At 42.9% G+C, this 23,008-nt stretch overlaps 1 protein-coding gene across 1 annotated transcript; it reads right to left on the bottom strand.

The window, feature by feature from the left end:
- Positions 1–12,688: 12,688 nt before the first annotated feature.
- On the bottom strand, positions 12,689–20,785 carry LOC139530779 (zinc finger protein OZF-like). The gene is made up of 2 exons (XM_071327465.1): positions 20,358–20,785; positions 12,689–14,382 (listed from the first exon to the last, which is right to left on the bottom strand). The coding sequence occupies exons 1-2, from the start codon at positions 20,521–20,523 to the stop codon at positions 13,382–13,384; spliced, it is 1,167 nt and encodes a 388-aa protein (XP_071183566.1). The 5' UTR covers positions 20,524–20,785; the 3' UTR covers positions 12,689–13,381.
- Positions 20,786–23,008: the final 2,223 nt, after the last annotated feature.

Raw genomic sequence — 23,008 nt, 5'->3', positions numbered from 1 at the left:
TGAGGGGAACGGCACCTCCGTACCTTCAGGCTCTGATCAGGCCCTACACCCAAACAAGGGCACTGCGTTCATCCACCTCTGGCCTGCTCGCCTCCCTACCTCTGAGGAAGTACAGTTCCCGCTCAGCCCAGTCAAAACTGTTCGCTGCTCTGGCACCCCAATGGTGGAACAAACTCCCTCACGACGCCAGGTCAGCGGAGTCAATCACCACCTTCCGGAGACACCTGAAACCCCACCTCTTTAAGGAATACCTAGGATAGGATAAAGTAATCCTTCTAACCCCCCCCCCCTTAAAAGAGTTAGATGCACTATTGTAAAGTGGTTGTTCCACTGGATATCATAAGGTGAATGCACCAATTTGTAAGTCGCTCTGGATAAGAGCGTCTGCTAAATGACTTAAATGTAAATGTATGTAATGAAACTCCCCAAATCTTAATCCCATTGAGAACTTGTGGTCAATCCTCAAGAGGCGGGTGGACAAACAAAAACACACAAATTCTGACAAACTCCAAGCATTGATTATGCAAGAATGGGTTGCCATCAGTCAGGATGTGGCCCAGAAGTGAATTGACAGCATGCCAGGGCGGATTGCAGAGGTCTTGAAAAAGAAGGGTCAACACCTCAAATATTGACTCTGCATTAACTTAATGTAATTGTCAATAAAAGCCTTTGACACTTATGAAATGTTTGTAATTATACTTCAGTATTCCATAGTAACATAAAGACACTGAAGCAGCAAACTTTGTGAAAATTTATATTTGTGTCATTCTCAAAACTTTTGGCCACGACTGACTGTATGTAAAAATTTGTCAAAAAGACATTTTCAATTTTGCCTTGAAGACAACTTTCATTTGCTTTGACTCTAGTTTTCCATTTGTACATGTGAATTTTGGGGCCACAACAAAAAAGAAACCAAGCCAAGCATTACACAATTCTTCTCCCTAAATGTCTCATTCACTCAATTGCGATCTGACCACTCAATACACACAAGCTCTCTTTAGGCTTACAGAAATAAATGCCTATAAAAACAGATCTAACTGATGGGATACACAAGCTATATTTCTTGGTAAATGACAACAGTTTTATCACAACTTCTAAATGGACTGGTTGATTGAAGTAGGAAAATATTTGTTCTAACAAAGAGCTGCAGTTTTGGAATAATTGTGTCCCATCTATTTTCTGCTTAGGCTACTTTGTGAACAGCTAGTGCTATTTAGAATTGGTTAGCATAGGCTATAACCCCTCCAAACATAGACAGGTTCCACACTGAAAATACGCAAAAAGATTAGTACCCTTGTAAAGACAAAGACCGTATTTTCATCAGAATCATTAAGCCTAGGCCTACTCACCAAACAGATGTCATGGCCGTAATTCATTACCATGCAGTGTTAAATGTGGAATTATTCATCCATTTGGAAATTTCCAAATAACAGGCAGAATAAATTAAATTATAAAGTGGGTGGTTCAAGCCCTGAATGCTGATTGGCTGACAGCCATCGTATATCAGACTGTATACCAAAGGTATGACAAAGGATTTATTTTTACTGCTCTAATTACGTTGGTAACCAGTTTATAATAGCAATAAGGCATCTCTGGGTATTGTGGTATATGGCCAATATACCACGGCTAAGGGCTGTATCCAGGCACTCCGCGTTGGTCATATACCACACCTCCTCGGGTTTTATTGCTTAATCTAACGTCTGTATATAGAAAATAAGACAGATTTTATTTTGTAACCCTGAATGTTTTTTTTATTTCAACTCGCCAAATTAAGCCGTTTCAAATGATCGCTCTTTAGCTGTGTTCGAATACCCATACCAACATACTGTGTACAATATACTTAATGCATACTGTAAATTAATGGTATCCTTTCAGTTGAGCGTACTAGCTCTTCGCTTGTCTACCGGAAGTTGATGCTGTTGCTATGCAACCTCTTGTTAGCATAACAAATTACTAGCTAGACATTTTACGACTTCGGGTGTGTTCTTAAATTCAATCTGGATGTCACGCCCTGACCATAGTTTGCTTTGTATGTTTCTATGTTTTGTTTGGTCAGGGTGTGATCTGAGTGGGCATTCTATGTTGTCTAGTTTGTCTGTTTCTGTGTTTGGCCTGATATGGTTCTCAATCAGAGGCAGGTGTTAGTCGTTGTCTCTGATTGGGAACCATAGCCTGTTTTGTCATTGTGGGTTGTGGGTGATTGTCTATGTTAGTTGCTTGTGTCAGCACATTTCTTATATAGCTTCACGTTCGTTGTTCGTATAGTTTGTTCAGTGTTCTCTGTTTATTAAATTCATGATGAACACACACCACGCTGCATTTTGGTCCTCCGATCCTTCCAACTACTCCTCCTCAGACGAGGAGGACGACGAGCGTGACACTGGAGAGCCAGATAACATGAAAACAGCCTAACCAGCTCTGCTAGGGCGAGTAAAATGGTCAGAGTGAGATGTTCTCTCATTTATGTCTGGAAGTAGCTATCAAGCTGGCTAACTTTAGCCAGTTAGCTTGGGTGCTTGACGGCCGTTATGAGGTCAGAACGCTCAGCTCAACCCTACTCCATGTTATGATTTATTGGTTATGTTAACATGTATTTGTGGATCAACAGAACTGCTGTATTAATGTGGGGAATCTGTAAGTATCCTATCAAATCATGTTGGTGAGGCAAGGTAGGTTTATGGAGTCCAGGTGAGTAGGATATACAATATATTTTAACATGTCAGCATCACATGTATTTCTTTAGTGTTATTGTTTTTCTGGGTGAATAAGGTTTGTAAAATATCCTTGTCGTTGGGGGCAATGCCTAAAGTATGGTAAGTTTAAGTGGTCTCATCTCATTGGGAACAATAGCAAGGTAAGTTTATGATGTAACTCGCATGTGTTTTGATTAAGTTGACCACATAGTCCTCAGTCACACAATTGTTAATAATGGGATTTTCTCTGAATGTCTTGTTTTGTAACATACATTCTATCACAGGTGCAGAATGCAGTGTCCAGTGGAATAACTGGCATAGCCTGCACAGATGAGCAGTGACAATGGAATGCAGGGACTTGGGAGGAACCTTGAGCCACAGTGGTTAAACAGCATTGACTTCACACACCATAAGGCCAGTGACCAATATGCAGAAAAGCATCCAGAATGTCCACCCCTGCCCCCCACTCCTGCCTCCCACTCACATGAGAAATTGAATAGGAGCCTGAGATACCTGAATCTGCCTGTGGGGAGTCTGCTCTATATGTGTGTTAATGCTGAACTGACAATAATATCACAGCCAGTAGCATCCCAGGTAAAATTGGACTGAAAGGAATATTTATTTGTGGCTGTACCATTTTAATGTATTTGAACTGATGTGTATCTCTTCTGCTCAATGCTTTCTAACTCCATATAATAACTTAATATAGATTCTCTACTCTTTCAGAGCCACATGGAGAGCATGTCAATTACAACTGCCAGAAGTGCCTGTCCTTCTACAATGAATTTGTGAAACTTGACCCAACCCAGTCGACTGCTTAGGAACAGATCACAAAGGAGCACAGTGCCTCACACTTGTGGCATGACTCAAGGAAGCTTTGAGTTACTGCAAGCTCAGCCAAAGAAGGTCTGTCAGGGAATCCACTAACCCTGGTAAGTTTCTCCAGGAGCATCTGTATCCCAGGTTCCAAGGGAATGCAGCCACATGCTACGGGAAAGATAATGTGCTGATGGCCACCCAGTGGCTGGAAGACTGTGAATACTCTGTTGACCACAGAGGCACTGTTGTCAGTGTTGAAGAGCCATGGCTACCAGCAAGCCCTGATGGAGTGCTGAACTCCAAGGAGCTGTTGGAGATCAAGTGTCCGGTCATGGGGAAGGGCTTTGATTCTCTGGATGTCTTCAATGGGAAAGCCTATGATGTGAAGGTGGTGGAGGGCACACCCCAACTGCAACCACATGGACCACGTGGCTATTACATGCAGGTGCGCAAATTGGTATGTTTAGCACAGGACAGAGAAAGTAAGGTGCTCATCTGGACTCCGTCCCAGCAAGTTGTCATCCCTGTTCCCTATGATGCACAGTCCTGTGCAGAGGCTGTCCTGAGGTTGAAGGCATTCTACTCAACACACATGCTGCCATTTTATTGTTGAGGATCATCAGGCAGGCAGATTGTCACCGAGTGACAAATATATGCAGTTCTGTAGAAGTATGTAGTCAGATGTCTTTCCTGTTTGCAGTTACTACACATTGTTTTTCAATTAAAAAGCCTGACTTAATGCATCAACAGTCACAGTACTGTGGAAACGTTTTTTATGGCTTTGTTTTTTTATTAATATGAATCAGTATGTAAAACAAATAATTAAGTTGAGTTGTTATAGAATGAATTGAAATGAAACTTCATGTAACTTTTGACAGAACTTTAATTCATATTTGGAAATCGACCCTGTGAATGGCATTTGACTGGTCAGTTGATTCAGCATCTTCATGAATGATATCGACACGCAGGTTACACAGGGCAGCACAGATTCAAAGTATTTTGTCCATTTTAGATGAGAGGTTGATTGGCACTGTCTGTGAGATGATTCTAAACCTTTTGAGCATTTGAATTACGCGTTCCACATGAACCCTCACGTTAGCTATCCGTCTTGTACATGTGGTGTCCTCCTCTGACAGCTGTGCGCCTCTTTTTGTGAAGGATGGAATTGTTAATTTGACCTTCCTCTCGTGTAGCAGATCACAGATTGTGAAGCCCCGGTCAGCCATGACCTCATCACCTGGACAGAGGTACTCCAGGAACCCAGAATCCGATGTTATACATTTGTTGCTACATCTACCTCCATATGCTGAGGAGATAAACATCACTAGACCACAAGGTGCAATGGACACCAGGTACTTGATAGTGTTCTGGGCGTAGTAATGGCTGAATGACTCCTCCTTTGAATTCAGATTCTTGCACTTCTATAAAACAGTTTCTGAGCAGTCAATAATGCAGGTTGTTCCTGGGTAGTGGTATTTAAAACATTGTGGCATTGTAGCACGGATGGTCTCCCTTGGCAGCCGTGGAATGCAGTCCCTCAGATTCTCTTCCATCATGTCGACCCAATAACTAAATCACTCAACTGACAATACTCTGGGAAACACCAAACCTTTCTGCTAGGTACTGCTGCAGCAAGTTGAGCTTCAGCTTCATCAGTGTCATCAGGAGTTAGTATGTCAGGTCTAACTGAAAGCTGCCTTTGTAGAGGAGTAGAAGATGTTCCGCCAGGGTAGAAAAGGCAGCAAGACAAGCCTTTATGCAGTCGACAGAGTGCTTTGTTCCTCGGCACGGTTTTGTAGAGAGGTCCTGCTGGGCACTGTGTCCCTGCCTCACGGGTAGTGGGCTTTACATGATCACCTGAGCTGTGATCACTTAGAGATGGGTCTTCCCATTGTGTTTGGGCATCCTTCTCTGAAGTCATATCCATTCCTTCTATCTGTGTTTGTCAATCCCCATTTTCAGTTGGAAGACGTCCCCTCTCTTGTCAGTCTCACTGGAGGAAAGGAAGGTGAGAGGCGGACCCTCTGCTGCTCTCTCCCTCCCTCAGCTCCCTCTCTCCGACTTCAGTGTATTCAAGACAACTGGGAACTCGGGGGAAAAAAACTAGATCCGACTGACAAAAATATTTTTGAACGGTCATCCAACTCGGAATTCCAAGTAGAAAACTCGGGCATCTTTCTGGAGCTCCCATTTTCCGATCTGAGGATCACTGACGTCATGATTTTACCTCCCTTTTCCCCGTTCCCAGTTGTCTTGAAAGAACCATGACCATCAGATGCAGGTACCGTCAGTACAGTAAAATAAAAGCGCAAATTATTTCAATTTATGCTCAGCTGTGCCTCGCAAGTGCTACACCAACTGATCTATTTTGTAATATGGTCTGAGAAGAACAATATCGTCAGGCCAGGCATATAGCCAACATGCTGTGATAATGTAGGGTACTAGGGCTACTGCACAAATCTCATTCACGGAACTGTTTTTATTAGGTTAAAGTTACATTTTTTAAGTAATGTTAAAAAAAAACATCTGAGCGGTAGATCTCGGCTTGCTTTTTGACTGCGAAAGTGATCTTGACTCAGAAAATGTTGGTGACCACTGCATAGCTGTACCATTGTGTAATATATTCCCATTAATCTCTTCTCTCGTAGATACCACACATCTGACATTTATCACTATCACTCCTATTCTCTTGTAATGCTGGTGTGTGTTGAAGCTGGCAATAAACCTGTGTTTTTTACCCGCCTCCTACTGAGTCATCATCTCTCTAACGGGGGACCTAGGTCAGTTGTTCCATCTACCTTTTACTAGCAACTCTATGGGTCCACCTCTTACTGTGTGGCGCTCACTTTCACAACTTTTCCACATTTGTTGTTGTCGGAGTGAGGGAAATTCTGTAAATTACGAGGACTCTATGTATTTTGAAAAGATGAGACGTCGATGATTATAATAAATACCGCTTTGATGTCATACAAGCAAGCCAAACACCCATGAGTACAAATGTGCACTTCACATTTCCATATCATAAAACTCATGTAATATACAGTGTAAACGTCTCTGATCACTATGTTTGATGTACAGTTACAAGATGACATGGCGCGTTATACCCTGGGTTGTCCTGAACTGAATGAGCTAGAGGTTGACCGATTAATCGGAATGGCCGATTAATTAGGGCCGATTTCAAGTTTTCCTAACAATCGGAAATCGGTAATTTTGGACGCCGATGTTTTTTTTTTTACACTAGTTTATTTATTTATTACTAGTTTATCTAGCGTGTCTTGCATTGCATATAATCGATGCGGTGCGCATTCGCGAAAAAGGACTGTCGTTGCTCCAACGTGTACCTAACCATAAACATCAATGCCTTTCTTAAAATCAATACACAGAAGTATATCTGCATATTTAGCTAAAAGAAATCCAGGTTAGCAGGCAATATTAACCAGGTGAAATTGTGTCACTTCTCTTGCGTTCATTGCACGCAGAGTCAGGGTATATGCAACAGTTTGGGCCGCCTGGCTCATTGCGAACTAATTTGCCAGGATTTTACGTAATTATGACATAACATTGAAGGTTGTGCAATGTAACAGGAATATTTAGACTTATGGATGCCACCCGTTAGATAAAATACGGAACGGTTCCGTATTTCAATGAAAGAATAAACGTTTTGTTTTCAAGATGATAGTTTCCGGATTCGACCATATTAATGACCTTAGGCTCGTATTTCTGTGTGTTATTATGTTATAATTAAGTCTATGATTTGATAGAGCAGTCTGACTGAGCGATGGTAGGCACCAGCAGGCTCGTAAGCATTCATTCAAACAGCACTTTCGTGCGTTCTGCCAGCAGCTCTTCGCAATGCTTCAAGCATTGCGCTGTTTATGACTTCAAGCCTATCAACTCCCGAGATTAGGCTGGTGTAACCGATGTGAAATGGCTAGCTAGTTAGCGGGGTGCGCTCTAATAGCGTTTATCAAACGTCACTCGCTCTGAGACTTGGAGTAGTTGTTCCCCTTGCTCTGCATGGGTAACGCTGCTTCGAGGGTGGCTGTTGTCGATGTGTTCCTGTTTCGAGCCCAGGTAGCGGCGAGGAGAGGGATGGAAGCTATACTGTTACACTGGCAATACTAAAGTGCCTATAAGAACATCCAATAGTCAAAGGTATATGAAATACAAATGGTATAGAGAGAAATAGTCCTATAATAACTACAACCTAAAACTTCTTACCTGGGAATATTGAAGACTCATGTTAAAAGGAACCACCAGCTTTCATATGTTCTCATGTTCTGAGCAAGGAACTTAAACGTTAGCTTTTTTACATGGCACATATTGCACTCTTACTTTCTTCTCCAACACTTTGTTTTTGCATTATTTAAACCAAATTGAACAGGTTTCATTATTTATTTGAGTCTAAATTGATTTTATTGATGTATTATATTAAGTTAAAATAAGTGTTCATTCAGTATTGTTGTAATTGTCATTAATACAAATACATTTATTTTTTATTATTATTATATATATTTTTTTAATCGGCATTGGCTATTTTTTGTCGTCCAATAATCATTGAAAAATCATAATCGGTCGACCTCTAGAATGAGCCCCCATTTGTTGTATTGCGAAGAACGTTTGCTGTGGACCACGCATCTGAATGCACTCATGACTCCATTCTAGCGCACCAAAATTACAATCTGCTTCTCTGAATTGCCTTGTGAAAGCCTAACACTAAGGTCATATTTTATCATTTAGATAGTTGTTAAAATCGCCAGCTTCCTTAAGCTGATTCTAGCCATCCTTTCTGGTTAGTTCTAGTCGGGCAGCTTAGTCTCCCATTTAGAGGACCCACACTTTTGTTAGTGTCTTATTGGTCTAGATCACGTCAAATTATTATTATCACATCTCCTTCAGCCTATCAGTGGCCTTAATTCCCAGGACTTCAGTTTCAGTTAGTCTATGACCCCAGCACGCTGTGTGGTCCGAAACGTGGTTTCCCCAGCCTGATGAGCACTTCCAGTTTCCCTCCTGCTGAACTTTGGCTCCTGTGGACTGCATCCCTGTATGTCTGATGTTTAGTTGTGTGTGCATCTAATCGTAAGTGCCTTGAGATTTGTGTCATTATATGGAGCTAAGTTTTGTGGTCTGTTGGGATCTGCCTAGTCCTACCTTTGTTGTCCAGCCTACTGCTGTCCAAAGACATCTCCCTGCTCCTCCCTGGGAGCCCCATCCAGTCTCTGCTGCAGTGGCTCTGTCCACTGTCCAGGCCCTGTGAGTCCCTGCCCGGTGGAACCTGCCGGTCTCAGCCCTGGGGTTCTTGCTAGCCCCTCCAAACGGTTTCCCGCTAGTTCCAGCCTTGGGAGACCCTCCTGACGTTCCCGCGGGGGACCCTCTTGACCAAGATGTTCAGTGTCCTGTCGTAGGAGACACCTCACCTTCTGCCCTACTAGGTACTCAGTCTATAGCCCCAGTAGGTCCAGAGTATCTTGATTTCCTGATCACCTAGTGGCTTCACAGTTTGCTGCTAAACTGGGTCCCCAGTTTCCTATCCCAGATCTAGATCTAACATCCCCTAGCTCACAGTCTGTAGCCCAGTCAGGCCCCAAGTCAACAGCTCTGGGCACTCAGTTTCTCCTGGACCCAAGGTCCAACTCTTTCCTGTCTTTGGGTATTTTTTATCCCTATCTTTCAGGTGTGCGGCGGTCTCCTCTCCTGAGATCTTCGCCTGTTGCTGTTGTGGGGATTCAGCTGATCTCAGCTCCGGTCCCAGAGCCCTCTCCTTTCATTGATGTGGTGGTCCGGCCGTCTATTGTCCTGAGATCTCCACCCATCGCTGCTGTGGAGATCCAGCCAACCCCAACTCCTGTCCCTGGGGCCTCTCCTGTTGCCAATGGGGCAGCTTTGCCATCTGCAGTCCGGAGACCCTCATCGAGCTCTGCTGCTGCGGACCTGTGGTCTCAAGTCCTGAGAGCTTCGTCGAGACCTGTGGCTGAACCTCCTTCCTCTGCCATGCTGAGACCATCATCAAGCTCTTCTGCTGCGGCCCAACCTTTTATTTATTTTTTTATTTCACCTTTATTTAACCAGGTAGGCCAGTTGAGAACAAGTTCTCATTTACAACTGCGACCTGGCCAAGATAAAGCATAGCAGTGCGACAAAAACAACACAGAGTTACACATGAGATAAACAAACGTACAGTCAGTAGCACAATAGAAAAATGTATGTACAGTGTGTGCAAATGTAGAAGATTAGGGAGGTAAGGCAATAAATAGGCCATAGAGGCAAAACAATTACAATTTAGCATTAACACTGGAGTGATAGATGTGCAGATGATGATGTGCAAGTAGAGATACTGGGGTGTAAAAGAGCAAAAAGATAAATAACAATATGAGGATGAGGTAGTTGGGTGTGCTATTTACAGATGGGCTGTGTACAGGTACAGTGATCAGTAAGCTGCTCTAACAGCTGATGCTTAAAGTTAGAGAGGGAGATATAAGTCTCCAGCTTCAGTGATTTTTGCAATTCGTTCCAGTCATTGGCAGCAGAGAACTGTAAGGAAACACGGCCAAAGTAAGTGTTGGCTTTCGGGATGACCAGTGAAATATACCTGCTGGAGCGCGTGCTACGGGTGGGTGTTGCTATGGTGACCAGTGAGCTGAGATAAGACCTGATCCGTGGGTCCTCACCTGGTCCCTCTGCCTGCGTCCGACCTGTCCGGTGGCCACCGCACGTTGCTGCTTCGTGGCTCCAGCAGCCTAAGTATCCAGTCCCAGGGTCCTCATCGAGCTCTGCTGCTGCAGCCCTGCAGTCTCCACTCCTGAGACCCTCGTAGTGCTCTGCCGCTGTGGCCTCCATTCCTGGTGTCCTCTGGGTCACTGACTCCTGCTCTTCCCCTGGGGGTCTTACAAGCCCTCACCGTTGAGGTACTCCTACTGCCTGTTCCTGGGCGGAGGGGGCAGCCACCACCGGATCCACCACCGCATCTTGTTGGCTCCCCTCTTCCAGAACTGCTTCACAGCCTGCACTGGCTCCCCCACAGTATTACTCACCCTGGTCTGGTGACCTCAAGCACCTTTGTGACGGGGCGGTCAGGTGCACCAAAAGACAGGCCTTCTGTTGGACCAGTCTCCCGTCTGGTCTACATTTCTGCCTCTCTGGATGACCACAAGTAAACCTACCCCTATCTTTCACTTTTATTTTTACCGTTATTTAACTAGGCAAGTCAGTTAAGAACACATTCTTATTTTCAATGACGGCCTATGAACGGTGGGTTACCTACTTTAGTCAAATGCAGAACGACAGATTTTTACTTTGTCAGCTCGGGGAGTTGATCTTGCAACCTTTCGGTTACTAGTCCAACGCTCTAACCACTAGCCTACCTGCCACTAGTCATGTTGCCAATAGAACAAGCTTTCACCTGACCCAAATTGTGATTTATAAATGGACCATTTTTGAGGATTGCATAAACAGCAACAGTAATTGTGTAAAGGCGTTGATTCAGCGCTGTGTTGCAAACAAAACAAATAAAGGTGTGCTTGCTCTAATTCCTCAACGGCACAGGTAAGAGAGCTCGAAAAAGCACCTTATAGCCAAATACTCATCTTTGAGTCATTAAAGTGCATTGAAATTACTTAGGAACTGTGCACACTTTGGAAAGGTGTGTGGTCACTTGGAAACACTACTTAGACCTCTCACTATGTTTTTGGTCTTACGTTGCACCTACCCCAAATTTTCCAAGAATATTCTTATTATATTACTGGATGTATCCAGAGTTACTTTGCGAAAAGTACAGAAAATGTTAAATGCAGATAAAATCAAGTGTAATGTTTGGAATCAGTTGTGTCAGATTAACTGTTGTGTCCTCACCTTTAGTCTAATCATTTCCCCATAACCTTCAAACTGTTCCCTTTAAATTGGTATCATGGTTATCCATATGCTTTCTATATTTCTTCTGTAAGAAACATTTAGCCCTATCCATATACAGTAGGCCAATTCCCACAAGTATAAGGGGTTCAAGCAGACCAGAACTGACATTTTTTTCCAATGGTAAACAGCCTGAGTGAACCATCTTAATTTATCCACCATTGTTGGTTATATCAGAGATACTATATATAATGACGAGTTGGTCTTGTCTCCGCCCTAACAATGGAAGTCATTGTCCCAAAAGTCGGGAAGGCAGGCAGACAGATTTTGATGGGAGTGGATCCTCTCCTGTTAAGTTGCTTAATTTCTTCTTCCGCTTCTTCATGTGAGTTTCCGGCAGACTAGACGCTGTGTTGCGTATTGCTGCCTTTCACAGGTCGGAGTGTGAATTGCACATTTTGTCACAAGAAAGGGAAAAAAATAATTTGCACTACCATCTAACCCTACACATACACACCATACCCATAAAAAACTCACCATCCCTATCCTACTACTTTACCCTACCAGCCTGGGAGGATGGAATCCCTGCTCTTAAAACCCCTTGTAAATCTTCTGCGCTAAAATCTCTTACACCCCAACATTTCACTGCCACATCTATTTTTTGGGGATTCATTCTCAATCAGTGCAGTACAATAACCATAGCAATAAAACACAAGAAATCCTAACGCTTACCCTCTCTGGATCTCTCTCTTCAGGTCTATTCACTGCGGGGCTCCCAGTCAAATCACTCACCCTTGGGCTATCCTCTACACTCTTCCCTGCCTCAGCATAAGAAACGTTCTGCCTCACTCGAACTCTGGCAATCTCAACCCCTTCTCTCTCACAGGGCACTTCGGATCCCCAGCTGCCTGGGTACACCTACAGTTAGCACACTGCTTTCTCAATCCCAAATTTACACTCCCTCGGACTATGCCCCCTGCACATTTATCACATTGTGGGATCTCCCTTCTAGACAATGCTGCAACATGTCTGAATCATTGGCACCTAAAGCACCCTAGCTCAGGGTGCTAAGAGCTCAGGCTGTTCTGGAGGCAAAGGGGGGTCTGAACCGGTACTAGATGGGCGTACCTAATAAACCGGCTGGTGCGTTGTAGATGTTGTTGAATTGGGACAGGAAAAACACTGTAGTACACTTAAAACAGAGTTTGCACTTATACAAACTGCACTCGTGAGGAGTCGACTGTATATCATTACATTTCAAACCAATATCATGATTGAGCTGCATTATGTCAAAACTGCATGAAAAACTCTCTTGGGATTGAAGGAGATATTTTCAGGAAAGTATACATTTTTATAAATCAATAACATTAGTCAGACCATTTTCTCATCACCCTGAGAGACATTCCAAAACAAACCAGAAAGTCTTATTTCTAATGACGTGAAAACATCAACCGACTTTGAACAGCAGATCTGCGATATTCCCATAATACATGCACTACTGTTTGTTAATATCCTCATTATTTAAATCAAACTTTATTTACATAGAGCATTTTACAAAAGTAAATCCATCATGTATCTATTTCTCTGAAACCCAGTGCATGAATGATTGTTTCTTTTCTAAGAGTTGTCCACAACCTGCCTTTTTATACCCATCTGCTGACAGAAGATATATTTCTCCTGATTTTCTTTGTTTTCATCCTGTTTTCTTTCTTTGTGGATGTTTTTTTACGTGTCGGAAGATTATTCTTGAATCTTTTACCACAGTGATTTACCCATGTGATTTCTCTCCTGTGTGAATCAGTTTATTCTCATTTAGGTCCACCTTCTTATTGAAGCTTTTCCCACAGCTAAATAGTTTCTCTCCTGTCTGAGTCCATATATGGTCAGTTAGGTTAGTCTTCTGAGTGAAGCTTTCCCCGCAGTCATCACAGCTAAATTATATCTCCCCTGTGTGAGTCCGTATATACATATTCAGCTTCCCCTTATGATTTACGCTTTTCCCAGTCACCACAGATAAATGATTACTCTGCTGTGTGAATCCGTATATGTGCAGTTAAGTGCTCCTTGCGTATGAAGCCTTTACCGCATTCAACACAGCTAAATGGTTTCTCTCCTGTGTGAGTCAGTATATGCCTCCTTAGGTCCCCCTTCTGATTGAAGGACTTACAGCAAAAATTACAGCTAAATGGTTTCTCTCCTGTGTGAGTCAGTATATGTCTTCTTAGGTCTCCCTTGTGATTGAAGCTTTTCCCACAGTAACCACAGCTAAATGGTTTCTCTCCTGTGTGAATCCTCATGTGCATGGACAGATTTCCCTTTTGTTTGAAGGTCTTGCCACAAAAGGGGCAGGTGCAGGGTTTCCCACTGTGACAGAGTCGGACATGGGCCTTCAGTTTACAGGTGGAAATGTACTGTTTTTTGCAGAAGTGACATTCGCTGAGTCTCTTCTTGGCGAGAGTCACATGCCTCTGCAGGTCAGCTGTGAGAGGAAACATTTTGCCACAGTCACAGCAGCGATGAGTTTTTATAGATGTGGTGCTGGGTTTGGAACAGTGTTGCTCCATTGGTGGGTTTGGATCCAATGGTTGGCTTCTGTCAAGTCCTACTGGGTTGCTGCTTAAGGCTGAGCTGTGGCTGTAGACAATGTTTTGATTATCTGTAGGGTCACAGAGCATTTCATAACCCTTTAGGTGGGTCACAGTGCCAAAAGGTTTAGGATCCACTAGTTTAGAGTCACACTCTCTGTTCTCCACTGTTTGGGACAGAGTCAAGGACCAAAGTGGGTCTTCCTGATCACGTTCACTTTTCACACAGGAAGGAGTGAATTTGAACTCTATGATATCAGGCTCCAGCCCTTGAAGCTGCTCTTCCTCCTGACTGGTCCTGAGTTCCTCATTTCTCTCTTTAATCTGTGTGGGCTCTAGATCCTCTTGCCCCTGACTGTGGCTCCACTCCTGCTCACAGTGCTGCTGCTCAGAGGGAACCTCCTCTTCAGAGACAGCGAGAGAGAGCTTCAGGGAGTCTGGAGGGAAGGAGAGGAGGAGCAGAGGTTATCTATATACCACAAAATTAATATAGAACACTTGAATCATAAAGGTGAATTATAGACTTCTATGATCTATACAGCCGTTAGATGTGCCCGAGTGCAGAGAGCTAGGCTCAGCTTCTAGACCGAGATTGTATCTAGCAGTAGGCTATAACACGGCCAACCGTGCAACTTATTTAACAACCTGTGCATGTGCCGGTTTGGCGACGCTTTTAGGAGGGTATATCTGTCGTCGGTGGACGGTTCTGATAAGGAATGGGTCTTTTGCGTCACAAAGTGGGTCACAGGAAATAATTAAATCCATATATTAGATGCTACAATCCCCGTACAAATCAAAACCAAACATGGATCGTATGTTGTTATCACTTTGCACACACACACCTGTCTGTCCTAGCTAATCAGCCTCGCAATACAGGCATCATGTTGCTGCAGTCAGGAAGTAGACCGAAGCATGTGCGAGCAAACATTGACATCCATGTTTGGTTTTGAATTGGAGGGGGAGTGGTAACAATTAGATTGAATTATTTCCTGGGCACCATTTGGTGATGCAAACTATGTATTATAAATCAGTCATTTTGACCCAGAATAATATTTCAAAGTCCAAAAGGTGGTTTATTAAATTCTTCCAATTTATCATGACTTTGTCAATCAACTTGATGGTTGCTGATAATGGGCCTCTGTACGCCAATGTAGATATTCCATTAAAAATCAGCTGTTTGCCAGCTACAATAGTCATTTACAACATTAACAATGTCTACACTGTATTTCTGATCAATTTGATGTTATTTTAAAATGGACCAAAAAAAGTGCTTTTCTTTCAAAAACATGGACATTTCTAAGTGACCCCAAACTTTTGAACAGTACTGTATGCGTGTGTATATTTACAGTACCAGTCAACATTTTGGACACACCTACTCAAGGGTCTTTGTTTATTTTTACAATTTTCTACATTGTAGAATAATAGAGAAGACATCAAAACTATGAAAACACACATATGGAATCATGTAGTAACCCCCCAAAAAATTGTTAAACAAATCAAAATATATTTTTTATTTTATAAGTAGCCACCCTTTGCCTTGATGACAGCTTTGCACTCTCTTGGCATTCTCTCAACCAGCTTCATGAGGTAGTCACCTGGAATGCATTTCAATTAACAGGTGTGCCTTGATAAAAGTTAAATAGTGGGATTTCTTTCCTTCTTAATGCGTTTGAGCAGTTTGAGTTGTGTTGTGACCAGGCAGGGCTGGTATACAGAAGATTGCCCTTTTTGGTAAAAGACCCTGTTTATATTATGGCAAGAACAGCGGAATTAAGCAAAGAGAATCGACAGTCCTTTGAGTCCAAATTTGAGATTTTTGGTTCCAACCGCCGCATCTTTGTGAGACGCAGAGTAGGTGAATGGATGATCTCCACATGTGTGGTTCCCACCGTGAAGCATGGAGGAGGTGTGATGGTTCTTTGCTGGTGACACTGTCTGATTTATTTAGAATTCAAGGCACACTTAACCAGCATAGCTACCACAGCATTTTGCAGCGTTACGCCATCCCATCTGGTTTGCGCTTAGTGGGACTATCATTTGTTTTTCAACATGACAATGACCCAAAACACACCTCCAGGCTGTGTAAGGGCTTTTTGACCAAGAAGGAGAGTGATGGAGTGGGTCATCAGATGACCTGGCCTCCACAATCACCTGACGTCAACCCAATTGAAATGGTTTGGGATGAATTGGACCGCAGAGTGAAGGAAAAGTTGCCAACAAGTGCTCAGCATATGTGGGAACTCCTTCAAGACTGTTGGAAAAGCATTCCTCGTGAAACTGGTTGAGAAAATGCCAAGAGTGTGCACAGCTGTCATCAAGGCAAAGGGTGGCTACTTTTGAAGAATCTCAAATATTTTTTTTTTGGTTACTACATGATTCCATGTGTATTATTTCACCGTTTTGATGTCATCAAATGTATTTATTTATTTATATAGCCCTTCTTACATCCGCTGATATATCAAAGTGCTGTACAGAAACCCAGCCTAAAACCCCAAACAGCAAGCAATGCAGGTGTAGAAGCACGGTGGCTCTTCACTATTATCCTACAATGTAGAAAATTGTTAAAATAAAATAAAAACCCTGGAATGAGTAGGTGTCCACACTTATATATATACACACACAGTTTCTTCAGAAAGTATTCACACCCCTTGACTTTATCCACATTTTGTTGTGTTACAGCCAGAATTAAAAATGTATGAAATTGAGATTGTCACTGGCCTACACCTGAGTTAAATGCAGCCTAGAGTTTAAGAGCTACCATAGCAGCTACCACTTCCATTGTTTCACTTACAGCGTTGCTAAATAAATAAAACTCAACGTCTCTCTGGATCAATAGATTAATCACTTTTTGTCAATAAAACTTTAAATGGCAATTGTTTACAACAAATATTTATTTTATTTCAACATTGTGAAAACTAGATGATACTTTAATCAAATAATGGTAAATCAGCTTTTTAGTACTAATGTGGATTGCAGCTGCTTTAGCATTTTAGCAACTACTTAGCATGTTAGCTAACCCTTCCCCTAACCTAACTCCTAACCTTAACCCCTAGTGCTAGCTAACGTTAGCAAAAACACATTTGATTTCATAACATACAATATCATACGTTTAGCAAATTAGCAAAATATTGTACGTTTTGCAATTTCATATTGTAGGAATTGCAATTCAGAACATATTGTACAAATAGCAATTTGTAGCATATCATAGGAATTGTAAATTGTAACTTGTAACATACAGCATCATACGAAATGGATGCTGGAGATCCACAACTGAATACACACCATTCAAAAGGTATACTAATTCCACAGTCTCGGATTTACATTCAGAAAACAGGAGGTTGGTGGCACCTTAATTGAGGAGGACGGGCTTATGGTAATGGCTGGGGCGGAATAGGTTGATTAGTTGGCCATAAAGGAAACATTTATATTTTTGTTTTACAGAATATGCTAAAATTAGTCTTATCTTCAACTTTTCTTTCAGATAATAGTAATTAGTACATGTAAGAAATAAGTTGATATTTTGCTAATGTAGCAGGCGCACAAAGCAGGTTGGGGCTTCCAGGCAGCTGCTCGAGAGTAACGTGTTACAATGTTCGAAATTCTTTTTTTTGTCACGCTGCATACTTTCCCTTGCTCTTTTAATGGAGTAAGCATGGCTTTGACAACGATGGATTGTACAAACCTTGTGGAATACTCCACACATTTTTTACGGATTTACAAAAAACATGCATCTCCACTGGCACCGCATAACTAAGATAAACTTCAGTGCTCGGGATAATGCGCACAAGAAGCCGGGTGAGAGGGAATACAGCTGGTAAGGGCAGATTGAGGAAAATACTGACAATAGAAGGTAACAAATCTAAAATACATCAACAACACAATCACTCACTTGACTGCAGAGTTCTAAATGTATTATACAATGTCGCAAATATGTCCAAAAAAGCCCCAGAGACTCCGAATGTGGTTGTTTGTAATTCAAGATCATTGATAAACAAAGTGGATGAATTTGAACTGCTTCTTCAATCAGTAAATGCAGACATTGGATGTGTCACTGAAACTTGGGCCCACGAAAATATCATAGATGAATCTCTTTTCATACAAGACTATCAGCTGTTCAGAAATGACAGGTCCAGAGAGGGGATGAGAGGACGGGGCGTGGCAATGTATGTGAATCACAGTATGCAGGCAAAGAGAAGAACTGACCTAGAGAAATAGGAATTTGAGTGTATGTGGCTTCAGCTCCGTCCTAAACGACTCTGCAGCTCAGTTTCAACTCTGGAAGTGGGAGTACTCTACCATCCACCATGGGCAAATGAGAAAATCCACAGTGTTCTGCTGAAGTGTTATCTCATAAACACTGTCGATGTGATCAGGATGTCCTCTCCCCAAATGGGTCTCATCCTGTGTGGAGACTTTAATCACCTGCCTATCAAGATGCTGACAAACTCCCATCCAGACATGAAACAAATGACAAGACCAGAGGGGACACCATCCTAGATCTGATCCTTACAAATATGAAGAATCACTGCAACACCCCCACTGTACTTGCTCCTCTCGGATCCAGTGATCACAAATGTCTGCTGTTCTCCCCAAACACAACATCAGGAGGGAGAAGCGAGGTGCAGCGGGAAAAAAGGATGTCTGGTAACACAGAACAGACAGGAGGCCTTGGCACGATGCCATATATGAGGTGGAGAGCATCGATGCAAAGGTGGAGACGTTCAACTCCTGCATTCAAACTGCACTTGATGTATGCATGCCAATAAGAAACACTGGACAAGCCCTGGATGACTGAACGAATAAAGGCTGCCATCAGGAAAAGACACATTTTCAAAAGATGGGGAAAAACAATGAAATTGAGAAAATACAGAAACACAGCACAAATGCTTATCAAGGAAGCAAAGACAAACTACTACAAAATTGAAACACAGGACGTAAAGAAGTAAAACCCTAAGGAATGATGGGACTTCGTTAAACAAAGGACTGGGATGAAAAACAACAGCAGGAGGGAGAATACAGGTCGGGGGAATTGAAGACGATGACGTGGCTGATGTTTGTAATGTATTTATTTTTTGCTAAGGCGTGGACAAGCACCACCATCTTGGCATTATCCCCCTGTCCATGCCTACAAGGCAGGTTGAGCTGTGCAGCATTGGCCAGATTGAGAAAGCTCTGACCAGAGTCAGCTCACATAAAGCGTGTGGTCCTGATGGCATTCCAGCCTGGCTACTAAAAGAGCAGAAGATCTAGCCCCTGTCGTCACACACATAGTTAACACCTCCTATTGGCAGGGGACTATTCCTGCTGCCTGGAAGATTGCCAATGTATGTCCCATATCTAAAGTGTCAAACCCATGTACAATGAGTGACTGGAGGCTCATCTCTCTAACTTCATGCCTTGGAAAAATCTAGGAGAGACTCATCATAAAAAAACAACTAATGCCAACAGTTTTATAGGAGTGCATGAATCAGTATACCTACCTATCAAGTCTAGCACTACTACCGCCCTTGTGAAAGCCACACACTCCTGGCTGACAGCTACAGACTCCAGAAAACCAACAATGGTGAGGATGTAACTTGCTGATATGTCCAAAGCCTTTGATCAAGATGATCACGCAAAGCTCCTGTGTCCAAGGTTACTATCCTGGCTCCACATCTACACCACCGGAAGAAGGCAAAGGGTGGTGGCCTGCTGAATGACCTGCTCCCTCCAAAAGGTAACTCCGCCACCAGGCTCCTGAGAAACAGCCACGAACTGTCCTGTATAACTGTCCTGTATAACTGCCCGTACGAACCGCCTGCGAAACGCCACTCTACCCACTGCTATCAGACTGTTTAATAACTATAGCTCTTAAATGGTTTTCCCAAAACTATGTTTTAAAAATCACATTAATATTTCAATTTCCATCATGAAAAATGTCCTGTTAATGTTTCAAGTGTTCAGTATTCTATTTGTCACGTATTATGTGTTATTGTATTTTAAATTAGTGTTTTGCAATTATTAGTAATGTAAATTCTGCATTTCTTCAGTTTTATCTGTGAGCAAGATTAAATAAACTCAAACTATGATTGTTGCTTTTTCCAATAAATTTCTTCTTGGGGTCAAAAATATGTTGGTAACTGTTTAGGGTAGGCAACCCTGTTCCTGGAGTGCCGCAGGATTTTGTTCCAACTAGCCACCACACCTGACCAACTGAACTAAATGATCAGTTCAATGGTTGCCTAAATTCAAAACATCTGGTCTTCCAGGTCGGTTAGATCAAAAACATGAAGTGCCTGCGGCACTCCAGGACCAGGGTTGCCTAGGGGTTAAAAATCTATGAAAATGTTTGATTCCTGTTAGCTTAAACAGTTAATTCGGTAGAACTATAGCTAGCTATCAGTGAATCTACATAGCTAAGTTACATACGAACCTTTTCTGCATAGTGTTATCTCCGGTGTAACCCGCAGAAGTCTCCGTAGCCGATCATTCTCCTCCTCGTACTCCACTACCGTTTTCTCAACTGCCCCGAAAATCTCCACAGCAGCCGCCATTAAACGCTCATTTAAAAATACACGCAACATTTGAAGTTGAGACATTTCGGTCGATTGAGAGTTCGGTAACCTATTCAGTTCAGTCAGTAGTGTGTCTTTGTTTACTCCAACCAACGGTCGCGAGACTTGCGAAACAGACCAAGCCGTGGTTTGACAAGTCAATGATTGAGGGTAAAAATGATTCCTTGGTTGAATAAAATTCTCGAAATCTAGAGGTACAACCTAGATTCGAGTCAATGTTTTAAGCAGTTGAACATGTAATTACTTCAACCTCGTGAAAGTGACACGTTTTCATTTAGGTCAAAAACAACTTAATATCGAAGGATTGCCTTTGATTTAAAGCTTGCGCATGCGCAGTTCGGCAAAATACGACCCGATGACGTAATTCTACGCATGACCTTAGCTTGCCATCGTCGCCAACAAATGTGATCGGGGATTTCTCTTAATGAAGACAGGCTAAAACTGGTTCTCTATGTACTGGTTTGTCTTAACAAAGTCGTCTCCAATCCTACTTCCGTGTTCTAGTCAAGGAATTTGATAACGTTCCTTTTTTCTAGTGGGTGGCGAGCCCCGAAATGTACAACAGCCCCGCCATCCGGATGGGAGGTTTACTACGCTACAAGGCAGCCTACAGACCAGTAGTAAAGGGAAACGATTACTTCATGTAGACAACCAGTGGTTATCATAAGTATAGGATGATCTGGGAGAATTAATTCTTCATCAGGAGTCGACTGTATGTCATTACTCTATACAAGATGGCAGCGAAGTAGCCATGTCTTATCCCGTGTCTTATCCCATGTAAATAGCAGGTCTTTTTCTTATATCTTAATCTCTCTATCTACGAACTAAATATACTTTCCTGTAACCCACCTCACCCAATGTGGTACGGATCTGCTATTTTTATTCTTTATAACTGGAACTTCCATCAGGAGCTAACCAGCTAACCAGCTGCTAGTCTTTGTTAGCCACTGCTAGCGGTCCTCACCTTTTCCCCCGGCATCAGCCAGCCTTAGCTCGGACAATTACCTGCCAGTCTGCACAGCGCGATATCAACCCAGAGCATATCGGACTGCTTCTCTCTACCATATCACCGGATATCCTTCAACCAGGATCTCAGCGATCACTGCCTCATTGCTTGTGTCCGTAATGGGTCCGCTGTCAAACGACCACCCCTCATCACTGTCAAACGCTCCCAAAAACACTTCAGCGAGCAGGCCTTTCTAATCGACCTTGTCCGGGTATCCTGGAAGGATATTGACCTCATTCCGTCAGTAGAGGATGCCTGGTTATTCTTTAAAAGTGCCTTCCTCACCATCTTAAATAAGCATGCCCCATTCAAAAAATGTAGAACTAAGAACAGATATAGCCCTTGGTTCACTCCAGACCTGACTGCCCTTGACCAGCACAACATCCTGTGGTGCACTGCATTAGCATCGAATACCCCCCGCGATATGCAACTTTTCAGGGAAGTTAGGAACCAATATACACAGGCAGTTAGGAAAGCAAAGGCTAGCTTTTTCAAAGAGAAATTTGCATCCTGTAGCACAAACTCTAAAAAGTTCTGGGACACTGTAAAGTCCATGGAGAATAAGAGCACCTCCTCCCAGCTGCCCACTGCACTGAGGCTAGGAAACACTGTCACCACCGATAAATCCACAATAATTGAGAATTTCAATAAGCATTTTTCTACGTCTGGCCATGCTTTCCACCTGGCTACCCCTACCCCGGTCAACAGCTCTGTACCCCCCACAGCAACTTGCCCAAGCCTCCCCCATTTCTCCTTCACCCAAATCCAGATAGCTGATGTTCTGAAAGAGCTGCAAAATCTGGAACCTTACAAATCAGCTGGGCTAGACAATCTGGACCTGCTCTTTCTAAAATTATCCACCGCAATTGTGGCAACCCCTATTACTAGTCTGTTCAACCTCTCTTTCGTATCGTCTGAGATCCCCAAAGATTGGAAAGCTGCCACGGTCATCCCCCTCTTCAAAGGGGGAGACACTCTAGACTCAAACTGTTCCAGACCTATATCTATCCTACCCTGCCTTCCCAAGGTCTTTGAAAGCCAAGTTAACAAACAGATCACCAACCATTTCGAATCCCACCGTACTTTCTCCGCTATGCAATCTGGTTTCCGAGCTGGTCATGGGTGCAGCTCAGCCACGCTCAAGATCCTTAACGATATCACAGCCAATGATAAAAGACATTACTGTGCAGCCGTATTCATCGACCTGGCCAAGGCTTTCGACTCTGTCAATCACCGCATTCTTATCGGCAGACTCAACAGCCTTGGTTTCTCAAATGACTGCCTTGCCTGGTTCACCAACTACTTCTCAGACAGAGTTCAGTGTTTCAAATCGGAGGGCCTGTTGTCCAGACTTCTGGCAGTCTCTATGGGACTGCCACATGGTTCAATTCTTGGGCCGACTCTCTTCTCTGTATACATCAATGATGTCGCTCTTGCTGCTGGTGATTCTCTGATCCACCTCTACGCAGACGACACCATTCTGTATACTTCTGGCCCTTCTTT

The sequence above is a fragment of the Salvelinus alpinus genome, chromosome 9 (genome assembly GCF_045679555.1).
Source record: "Salvelinus alpinus chromosome 9, SLU_Salpinus.1, whole genome shotgun sequence".
NCBI lineage: Eukaryota > Metazoa > Chordata > Actinopteri > Salmoniformes > Salmonidae > Salvelinus > Salvelinus alpinus.
Note: the sequence above shows the minus strand (reverse complement) of the source record. Positions and strands in the feature narration are given on the sequence as shown.